The sequence below is a fragment of the Motacilla alba genome, chromosome 11 (assembly GCF_015832195.1).
Source record: "Motacilla alba alba isolate MOTALB_02 chromosome 11, Motacilla_alba_V1.0_pri, whole genome shotgun sequence".
NCBI classification, from domain to species: Eukaryota; Metazoa; Chordata; class Aves; order Passeriformes; family Motacillidae; genus Motacilla; species Motacilla alba.
In genome coordinates this window covers 393,583-404,669 of record NC_052026.1, presented here as the reverse complement: position 1 = coordinate 404,669, position 11,087 = coordinate 393,583, and the positions used below count along the sequence as shown (strand labels likewise).

General features: G+C 50.1%; 1 protein-coding gene across 1 annotated transcript; it reads right to left on the bottom strand.

Annotated features, from left to right (window-relative positions):
• Nucleotides 1-3,288: 3,288 nt before the first annotated feature.
• LOC119705742 (hydrocephalus-inducing protein homolog) lies at nucleotides 3,289-6,185 on the bottom strand. The gene is made up of 5 exons (XM_038148507.1): nucleotides 6,123-6,185; nucleotides 5,350-5,493; nucleotides 3,877-4,017; nucleotides 3,368-3,388; nucleotides 3,289-3,333 (listed from the first exon to the last, which is right to left on the bottom strand). Exons 1-5 carry the CDS (start codon nucleotides 6,183-6,185, stop codon nucleotides 3,289-3,291), a joined length of 414 nt encoding a protein of 137 aa, XP_038004435.1.
• Nucleotides 6,186-11,087: the final 4,902 nt, after the last annotated feature.

Sequence of the window (11,087 nt, the reverse complement as noted above, 5' to 3'; positions counted from 1 at the left end):
TCTTGGAGCTGAGTGAAGGACTCCAGCCCAGCTCATCTGACTCCCGAGGCTCTTCCCCTCTCCCTCTGATTTAAATGCTGCTTTCTCAAGGTGCTACAGCAAAAGCTCCTGCAAAAATTTCCTATGGACCACTTGATGAGTTCCAGGGGGAGCAGGGCCCTCCACAGGGGCTGCACAGCGTCCTTGGGCAGCCCTACAACGTGTCCTGCACGGCCTCTCCAACAAGCAGCACTTTCAGCAGCACTTTGTGCTGGGCCTGGAGGGATGTGAGGCCCCTCTGGGGGAGATGCTGAGGGCCACCAGTGGGACTGGGAGCTCCAGCCCTGCTTGCCACACTGACAATGTGCAAGTGAGACAGATTCCCTCTTACCTTCTTTGCTTCGAGGGGACTGGATGGAGTGTCCATGGAGCCCCTGAATTCTGCCAAGCCTAGTGGGAGGTGAGGGTTTTCAGGAATTTGTGGTGGCACCTGAAAAACAAGCCATTTTCTATGCTAGGAGGAAGAGACAGCCACTTTGCAAAGTCTCAGTTGGTAAGACAGCTTCAGGGCCGCTGCAGGAATGTGCCGCCTGCTGATGGAGTGACAAAACTATCCTTTGTCTCATTACAAAGGGAAAAAGCCCAGAAGTTTCTTTCCTTGATTAGGTGAAAAAACACCTCATAGGACCTGGGGGACTTCACCTCAAACTTAAGGATAGCCTATTCGACAGAAACCAAAAAAAGGCGATTTACTAGAAAAAGAAGGGAACAAAGAAATAAATCGCTTTTGTGAGGTGTTTAACCAGGAGCAAGAACCTCTTGCACCTGGCTCCTTTTTTCTCTGTAAAGAGTTTTGTTATTTTGCCTTTTGTTAAAACTTTTTGTTTCCAACATTACCACAGAAGCCATCCTGCTGATTTTATGCATTCTAAGGTAGCTGAGCTATCTTGGGTGTGATATAGATCTCCCAGAGCTTATGAGACACGGCTTAAAGAGACCATGTATCAGGCCACCATTGCAATACCAGCTCTTGGGTGAAAGCACAGACCTGGAACAGGTAGTTTGGCTGGGTTTGGAGAGGGTACATGGAGATCAGGACCCATCACAGCTTGCTCTGGGAAGGAAGCTGGAGGTCTTACCATGATGATGCAGATAAAAGGCTCATCTTACATTGTGAAGGAAACAAGGCAAAAAAATCCCACATTCAACAAAGGCCTGAGGATCTGAGTGAGCTTCTCCAAGGAAAACTCTCCTATTTCTCCCTCCCACTCAGCCCATGTCCAGCCACTGGCCCTGCTGCCCAGCCCACTGTCAGGGCACAGGACAGCAGGGCAGCAAAAAGGGAGGTCAGCATGAGCATGACTTGCTGGTGGCAGGCTGAGGAGGCAACACAAGCAGTAGATTTACAAGAAAATCTACCTCTATTCTTAAAGACTGAGTAAAATCCAGCACTTTTTTCAGGCCTCGGGCTGCCTCTGCATTTCTCATCTTGTAGCGTCTCCATAGAGCTGCCGGGCGATCCAAACAGGTTTTCTTCTCCTTTGGTGGTTGGGGTTTGAATTTAGGTGGGTAAAGCTCATCTCTGGAAAATAAGATAACTATGAACAGGGACCTGCAGTGGGAGGGAGGGACACCTGCACGAGCAGCTCCTGGTCAGGATGCAGCCCCTGGGTGGGTGCTGGCATGTTGAACTGAGAAATGGTTTGATCCAGCCCTTCCCAATCCAGGCTGGAACAGGTCTGTTCTAAAGGCAGCTCAGGGATGACACTGAGGTGCTGCAGCAGCTGTGACTGCTTGCATTGAGGAACTACAGAGGACAGGGATGAACACCTTGTGGGGATGCAAAAAGAACAGTGGGCGAGGGAAAGTCAGAGAAGGCAAGCAAAAAGGTGAGATTTGAGGCACTGAGGGGCCAGTGACGAGCCAGCACAGCCCCCCCCAGTGCCCAACACCAGAAACTCTGCAGCTCCACCAGGTATTTATCAGGAATGTTTCCCTGACACTGTTGGGGGGTTGGTTGACATTTTCCAGCACTCCCAGGTGACTCAGGTCACATTGCCCATTTTACATTGAAGCAGGTGCTCAGGGTAACTCTGCTTGTGTTTCTAATGCCACGTGAGGGACACGGTCAAGCCGTGCCTGCCTGTCACCCTGCTGAGCTGCAAGTGCTCCCCACAGTCAAACACGACCTGGATGCTCCATTCCCGGACAGGCATTCAGGGCCTGGAGTGACCTGCTCCCCAAAGAATCACTGTCTTTTGCTTTGTAGCTTGTTATCTAAGGCTGGGTTTCATTTCTGGCTCTCTCATCATAACCCCCAAGAGATGCCTAATCATCTGCTCCACTGTCTTTCGTTGAATGAATGGTTTGAGGCAACTCCCCAGGACCATGGTGCCCGGACAGCAACATTTTACACTCTGAAGTAGAAACTCTCTGGGAGGCAGGGAGAGGAGATGATGTGATGAACAAGTCCTGCTGTCAAGCAGTTCAGATCCCATAAGGCACATGCTGCAGGGTGGAGAAGTCAAAATGAGTAACATGTATCACAAAAAAGGGAGTGAAGGCTCCAAGGTGTCTGCTGAACGCTGACCCCTGGGAAAGAAATCCACCTGGCACTAAAGGAGTTGTCTCAGCAAAGGAAGGGGAAGGTAACAAGATGTTCAGCATCAGCCCTGGTGCTAAGTGGCTCTTTCTCTGGTGTTGGGACTTTCTGGGCATCCTCCAGCACAATGCAAGGGAGGAAGGCAAGGAGCAGCTCCTGCAGAGAGGACCCATCCCAAAGCAGAGGGGCCAGAAGGGCCTCCAGCAGCACTGTGGGAGCTGGGACTAGGAGCCATTCATCAAGGTGGACATTGCCTCAGGCCACAGAGGTCTGAGAAAGCAGCTTTCACCCCAGCTTTCCTTCCCAGGGGAAACCACTGTGGGGGTTGTGCAGCACCAAACTGGTGGGAAACCTATTCCCTGAGCATCCAGCCTGAGCACGGCTGCTCAGTGTTGTTTGTCAGATCCTAGGCAAACAGCTTTGTTCTTTGCCAAGTACAAAGAGGACACCAGCAAGAAGAGCTTCAAGGAGAGGGCAAAGGTGCACATACCTCAGCCTGTAAACCTGGCTGTTGGAATGGAATGCCCAGTGGTACTGGACGGGAAGTGGGCTGCAGTTGGTCATCTTCAGAGAACGCACTTCTTCAGTGCCAGCCAAGGTGCAGCCAAACCCCAGGGCACTGGGGCGGATTTTGAGATTTGGGAAGTGCACTTCTCCCCGAAGGATGATACGCTCCACAAAAGGATGGCCCCTGACCATGTCTATCTTCAGAACCTTCTCTTTTTTCCAGCTCTTAAAATCCAGTTCATAAGCTGGGTCGAATGCGATGTAGAGATGACAGGTCGCCCCTACATCCACTCTCACGGGCTGCAAGGACATGAGCAGTAATTAATCACCTGTGGGATGATGTCCCAAGGTCTGACAGCATGAAACAGTAAATGCTCAAAGTGTGACCCCAGCATGGGCTTCTCAGCTCATGGTTCATTTCTCTACAGCAGGGTCTGACTGCAGGCACCACAGTCTAGTCCAGGATTCCCTCAGGCTCCCGCTTCTGTGCTCTGCCCCAGTACAAGGGGGTGGCTGCTGGGGAGCTGGCCTGCTTTCCAGGAGACACCTTTCCTGCATGGCTTGCCCAGACCCAGTTGGCCTGCTCCCTTCTCCCTGTGCCTTAATCCAGGATGGATTTTCTCAGTTCAGGTAAGATTTTGATTCCTTCAGCAGCTCTGCTGATTCAGCTCAGGCCAGCCCACTGCTGATCTACAGAAGAAACTTCTGGACTCAAGGAGCTCCCAACAGAAAGGCACCACCACATCCCTCCTCTTCAGACCCCACTGGAGGAGTCCAGGGCTGCTCACCTGGCCATGTGGGAGGGGCTGCTGGTCCACATTGCAGATCAGGAACGGCTGCTCCAAGTCCAGCATGAGGTCCAGTGGCAGCAGGCAGGTGTTTTTTAAAGCCAAAGGCTGGTACTGCAGCCTCAGGACATCACTGGGTTTCTATGGAAAAGGAGACAAGGAAAACCAGCCTCAAGCAGCCACAGACCTCCTTCTGCTGCAGCTCACATTTTTCAGCCCCAGAAGTGCATACGTTGCTATTTACCCTTTCTATTTGTTTCTGCCCTTCCAGGAGGTTTTTCTTTATAGCAGATGCTTTTCATGTTTAGAAACCACAGCATCCTCTGGAGGACAGGGAAACACTGTCATGTACAGATGAGGGGGCAGTGGGCCCCTGAGAGGAGGGGGCTGCTGAACAAGATCTCAAGCAGAAAGTGAATCCAGACCATTTGTCTCCAGTTTTGTCTCTCTATTGGGCAGAACAGCACTAGAGGATCTTCACTCACATACAGCCATTTCTCACAACCTTCCTGGCTCTAGCAGCCTCAAAAAGCAGCTCCTCTGCAACATGTGTCCTGCAGCCCCTGCTACAGGGACAAGGTGTCTGTGGTCTCAAAGCTATGATCAGCCTGGGCTCTTGCTTCCTGTCTGTGCATTGTGCTGGGCTTCCTACATGGTTTAGAGAAACCAGAGACTTTGGGAAACTACTTCTGCATGTACTGATACCAAACAGGGGCTGTGCCATAGTGTGCAATAAATCAGTTTGTGTGTGTGGCATCGAGCAGAACACAGGCAGAATCAGAGAGAGCTGAAAAGCTTCTAAATTACATCTGAACTGCCTGTTCCAGGGATTTTGTACTTTACTGGAAGCCTGGGAACCAGAGGAGAGGCCTGAGACTACAGAAACCAAATCATTAACCATCTTGTCTTTTTCAGACAACTTGCAGGAGACAGAAAGATGATGCTGGAGCTGGGATCCAGAGACTCAAGGGCACCTGCTCTGCCCCAGTGTTATCATCACTGCAGTTGCAGGATGTCTGGGGGTCCTTTGAAGCAGAGCAGGCTTAGGGAAATGCACAGAGCTGTACCATATAGCTATACCATAAAGCATCCATGCCAAGAGCACAGAAGGCAAAGAGACACAGGAGATGTTGGCTTTTTCCTTGTCAGTCTGAGGAATTCACAGGAATCTCCATTTTCCCCAGCTTCCCTACAGCATCAGTGTACAGACATCACTGTGCCTTGGAGCATCCCCAAAAGCCTCCCTTTACAGTGAGCAGAGAAACTGGCATTTCTCTGGAAGTGGCCACCATCTCCTTGGCAGTGCAGCTGTAACTGCCATTTTACTTTGGGGAAGTCAGATACCAGTCTCATCTCTAAAAGCATCTTCACTCACTTGACAAAGTGCCTCAGGAAGGGTAAAGAGGGGCTTTAACACAAGCACACACCCCCCTCAGCCATGCTGTTAAATGCCAGGATGCAATCCAGACTTACCTTGTCCACCCGGAAAGAGAATTGTCTGGCTGACACTTCTATAGAGGGGTGAATAAACTCGCAGGTAATGATTGTTTTTATTATCTTCTTTTTCATTATGTTTGTCCCAATGACAGCTTCACACAACACATAATCCTGCACCTCCTGCAAGCACGAGTCACTTGTCACCAGTGGGTGGTGGCAGGGCACCCTGCAAATGCCCTGCATTGGCTCTGCACCCACCACCCACCACGGGCCCTGTTCTTGCCACAGTTACAGTCACTGCCCCCTTTTCTTCCTGTGATGCAGCTTATTTATTCTGTCCTCCATTGTCTGTAACACTGCAGCCCAATAACCACAAAAGGCACTTGTGAGAAACCCCCTCCCTTGACATGGCTTTTGTTTTACTCTGTGCTCACCCCAGATAAACCACTTGGCACTTGTTTAATTCACTTTCTTTTTAGGCTCCCACTCTAAGTGTAACTTATTTCTCTGCCCTTCTTTGCTGACTCAGCATGCAACACTGCTGGCCCCAAGAGAGCAATATTTCCTTCCACCCCTGCTTTGGGATCAGCACTGAGTTTTGGTAGCTGTGGAATCACAATAAAGCCTTAGCTGGTCTGATGGTGGCCAGCAAGGAAAGCCACTGGTGCTGCCACAGAAATCTGTGGTCTTAAATCAGTTTTGTGAAGGCCCCTGCTCATTTCCCCAGGCAAATGTCAAGGGACTGTGGAACAAGCCCAGGGGAGGGGATCTGATGGTTCCCCAGGCTCAGCCCGTGGTGGGGACCTCACCTGTGGGATGTGGGAGAAGCCTCGCAGCACCATGTCCACAGACTGGCCTGGCTGCAGGCCCATCAACTCTGGTACCACCCGAAACACGGGGCTGGCACGTTTGGGGCTCTGGGAATCATCCTTGGGGCTACTGAGGGCTGACACACTCTGGCCCTCCTCCTCAGGTGGGCTGTAGCATTGCACACTCCAGAAGAGCTGATGGTGACGCTGGCCCCGGTTTGTTACTTTGAACCGACGAATACAGGGAACGAGGCTAGAATAGAAGGCAGGATGGAAAATAGTATGGGAGTAGCAATTTCCCTGGTCCTCAGATTGCTCCCAGTGAGCAACCTGAGGTGTTAATAGCTTGGAGACTGTCTACATTTCCAGCTCTTAATGTGGACCAGAAATAGCGTCTGATAAGCTGCCCTTCTGATGCCATTATTGCAAAGGGAAATATGTTTATGATGGTAATGTAACATTTTCCAGGTGACGCTAACAGGACATGGTGTTTTCCTCCAAAGTGTTTGTTCTGGGGTGATTCATACTGTTGCTGTATTTTGTATTAATCTGAGCCCAAAACTGTAACTGAATCTTGCTGCCCTCGGGGACCTTGTGTGTGGGGGCTTGATTGCAGGCATTTCTAAAAGCCGGCTCAGAGGCAGTTTCTGGATGATCCCAGCAAGCTGGTAAAAATCATCTGCCTGCTCCAGGAGAGGAAACCAGGGGAGCAGAGCCTCTCCCGTTCCTAGCAGCCTTGGCTCTGCACTGGTAGCCACTTGTAGAAACTTCATTTTGCAAGTAGAAACTGTTTGGAAGTGAACTTTGCAAACTCTGCTGGCAACTCTGCCTCTGGAACTGCTCTGTGGGCTCCTGCCTTCCTGGTGGGGGTTGTCACCCTCCTGTCTCTTTGTTCCCAGGGCCCCTGCTTGCTGGGAGGAGCCATTGGGAAAGGGCAAAGGGCAAAGGAGAAGGATCTTCCCTTGGTCCCTCAGCCTCACGGAGTGACCGCCTCATCCGGTCACCATTTCGGGAACCTTTTGTTCTGGGGCAGCCTGTGAGGTCATTACTGGATCAAGTGAGGACATCAATGTATTACAACTCAAAACAATTCAGTGGCGATTTAGCAACTGGTTTCCCTGTCAGTGGCTTTTGAGGGTGTCTAACAACTCTCAACTGCCCATCACATGTATCTAAAGGAATCTCTGCCTTCAGGGAAGGAGGCAGGGCTTTGAACACTGAAGAAGATCTTGCCTGAAGGACTACAGCAAAATTGCTCCTTGTTGAGACAGGAGGAGAGGTGGGACTGGAGAGATCTCCTACCTGAATTGGTATCCCAAGTTGAGCTCTGGGGCGAATGGTTTGTCTATGACAATTGTGGTGCCAATGCCCAAGGCCTGGAGCTTTACGTTGGCCCAAAGTCTGTTCCCAGTGAACAGCTTGATGGAGTCAGGAAAATTCCCCGTGTCATTCAGGGTTGCTGTGACAGTCACAGGAACCTCACCCCTAGGGGGGATCACTCCTTCTCTGGGTTCAGTAACAAAGCAGTGGGGTTTGTATACCTGTAAGACAAATATAATATGCATTTAGGATGGAAACCATACACCCTGGTGTCTTGTGGGATATAAGAAAAGGAAAGACTAAAGAGGGGAGGATAAAAATCCTAAAGGCTTAATTTCCCTAAAGTTAAGCTACAGTACTGGGCAACAGCAGAGCTCATACAACCTCTATTTTCCCCTCTTTTAACAGACTCACCCAAATAACCCAGTTTTGCCCAACCCAAGGGATGCTCCTCCTCAGGAGAGTTTTCCTTCCCCAGTCTTTCTCTGGAGTGGAGGCCAAGGAAAGCTGCATTCTCTCTCCTGGCTTCTCCCAAAGGCTCAAGGCCAGAGGAAGTCATGACTTATCAAATCCCACTGCAGAAACCACATGGCTGGAGGACACTGCTGAGAGCCTGAAGAATATCTCTGCAAAGCCAGCTGAGCAAAACCCCAACACCAAACTATTCTTTCCCAAGGGGCCATCAGTGCATCTCAACACCCCCTAAAGGACTGAAGCCCTCCCTCCCCACCCATCATCAGCTGTAGAGAGGTGCCCCAGTGGCATCTGCTTTGGAAAAGTCACCTCCAAATGGTTGGAGCAGAGCAGGAAAGCAGGAAGCAGAAAGCAAACTGGACAGACAACATGTGCTCTGTGGGCATGGCCCACTCTTCCCAAGAACTCTTGCCATCTGGTTTCTCATGGACTTCGCGGATTGGGCAAGAGAGCTGGAAGCTGCCCCAAGGAGGGAGGAAAGGCCTTGCACCAGCACAGCTGTAGAGACACAGCTCTGCAGGTCCAGCCCTGGTACGAGCACGTGAAACCCAACCTTTACACACCATGACCACCCAGCCAAGGTGCATTGCTCCCTGCAGAGGCTGAAAGCAGAACTCCATTGTGGAGTCATGAAAAGCTGCCCTGGAAAAAAAAAACCCTCACTTTAGGGTAACATCTATCCCCTAAACAGCTGGAAAAGCAGCAAGAGGAAAATTCACACCCCTCCTCTTCTCCCACATGGCCTGATGCTTTATCCACACACACAAGCAAGTCCTTAGTATCAGGTTTTAACCAGCTCCACAAGTTCAACACACCCAGCATGAAGAAGAACAAACTCCAAGCCCCTCATAGATCTCCCCCTCCAGCAGACATCCCACCCAGCCCCAGGCCCAGCCCTTCCTGGCTGCACCAGCCCTGCTCTCCCTGCCAGGGGAGCAGCCCCAGCTCCTTCTGCCCCATGCAGCCTCCATGTACTAACCAGCCCTTCCCTGCAGCTGCTCCCCAAAGATGCTCTTCAAGGGCACAGAGATCACAGGCTGTGGGGGTGCACAACCCCCACCCTTGTCTTTGTGTGGACAGCCCAGCTGGCTTGACCCACAGGAGGTGTGAGAATTGCCTCCCCACGAGCAGTCCGAGGACAGAGCTCGCACCCTGCTCTCCACTATCAACAGCAGTTTGGCACAAAGCAAATGTAGATGGAACAAGGAAACCACAGTGAAATCCATGCTCTGGGAGCAAAGGACCACAGGTTTCTCTTGATCTTGGAGCTCCAAAATGTGACACGCACAGCTAAAGACAAAAGATCAAATTAAGGGAGAACTTGTCAACACAATCCAGATTAATTTCTGCCCCTGACTTCACTGAGGGGTGCCCCAGCTAAAACCACTCCAGAGCCAGGTTCCTCTTGTCTTGCTCAGCTGGAATATTGGAGTATCTTGCCTCCTCTCACACAGGGTGATATGGGAATCTTGCATATAAAAACCAAGTCATGGCTGCTACTGACCAGTCAATTTCCCTGGAAAACATCCCCACAGATACTCACGATCTCCATCCTGAAGTCTATAGGGACGAGCCCTTCGTTGAAGAGGGTAAAGCTTTGTGAAGTAGGCTGTAGAGCTGGGATCCTGCCAAACTCTATCAGCCCTGGACTTGGGTAGATTTCTGCCAGCCGTCCAAAGCTCTGTAATTCTGTTTTCTGTTCCAGGAAGCAGGCAAGAAAGATTTTTAATAAACCCCAAACAAACCACAACAGGGAAACCTAAAAAAGCTTCAACAGCTCAACCCTGCTCAAGTTATTTCTTTAGGAACAGCTACCACTCTCCAGCTGAAATGCTGGGCTTTTGGGGAAAAAGAAAAACAAAATTACATGTTGACCTCCACATTTAAAAGGATTACGGTAAGAGAACCTTTCAAACTACAAATTATTGGTCCAAAGGTAAAAGCTTTGCAAGAAATCTCTAGTTAAGACCAGGCCTAAGACAGTTAAACAACTGGTTATTCTGGTCGGGAGAAACCCTCCTCTTTAAGGTAAACAGCCCAATAGTTGAAAGCAACTGTTTGTCAAACTTCAGGCTCCCTGGCACAGCCTGCACTGCCTGTCCTTCCTGTTCACTGATTTACATGTAGTGCTCAGGTTCAGATGTTTGGTGCCATCCAGGGAATTTGGAATTGTCATTTCCTTATGTTTTAATGTAAGTCTAAAACCTTGCAACCACTCTTCAAATGCCAGCTTTCCTTTCTTTTACAGAAAGCTCAAGGTTCCCAGAAGTCTTCTGACATCCTCTTTTGTGCTCAAGAGATGAGAAGACATTTTAAAGCATATGTTTCCAAAGTTAACAGCATTTTCAAGATTAATTAACTCAAATTACCCTCGATTCCAGCTTAGACAAACTACATTCTGTGTCAGACACTGAGATTACCACCTATGAGGCATGAGCTGTTTGTGCCACCGATCCCTCCTGTCCTTCTCCACAGCAGCCCGTGCCTGTTTTCCCCGGAAGAATCCCTGTCCCCTTTGCACCCTGCCAGCAGCAGCTGCACAAAGGCACACAGCTCCCCTGGCACTCACCAGGAGGGGTCTCTCTTCCCCGAACACGCTGATGAAAACTTTGGTGCGATGCATGCCCAATGTCTGCACTTCGATTATGACTGGAATCTCTGCAGAGCTGTGAGGCTGGACAATCCCACAGGGTTTGGGGCTGGAGTAGAACACAGGAGAGTCCTTATTGCGATCCTGGAAGAGACAGAATGAAATGCAGCTTCAGAGGGACCTCTGAAATACTCTGTAGACTCCTTAACATCCACCACAACAGCAACTGACACACGTTTAAAAATCCCCAGGACAAAGGTAAAAGGCACAAACAAGATGCAACAATTGTAGGCTTAGCATTGCCAGGGGATCCTGCAAGGAGGCTGCCAGCACAGGCACTGGTGTCTGTGGATGCAGCAGCTTTTCACAACCCTCTAAGATCTCCCATCAGAAAACACCCTGAAGACTAGAACATAGACGTTTCCTCAGGAGGTTAAACTGCATCCTAAAGTTTGCATTCAGGTAGGATCCTGTTCTCAGCAGATCTTTAAGACTGAATAGAAACCAGCAAGGTCTTATCCAAACCCTTTTCCCCCCTAATAATCCCCTCAATAATATTTGACAGGAGGAGGTGGATGTGA

What these genes read in the sequence shown, in the direction of transcription:
- LOC119705742 (XM_038148507.1), bottom strand. Translation starts at nt 6,185, where the DNA reads ATGGGCCTGCAGCCAGGCCAGTCTGTGGACATGGTGCTGCGAGGCTTC. An exon ending in TCTCTTTCCGGGTGGACAAG is followed by an intron (nt 4,018 to 5,349) that starts GTAAGTCTGGAT and finishes CCTTTTCCATAG; the next exon opens with AAACCCAGTGATGTCCTGAG. An exon ending in AGCCCCTCCCACATGGCCAG is followed by an intron (nt 3,389 to 3,876) that starts GTGAGCAGCCCT and finishes ATGTCCTTGCAG; the next exon opens with CCCGTGAGAGTGGATGTAGG.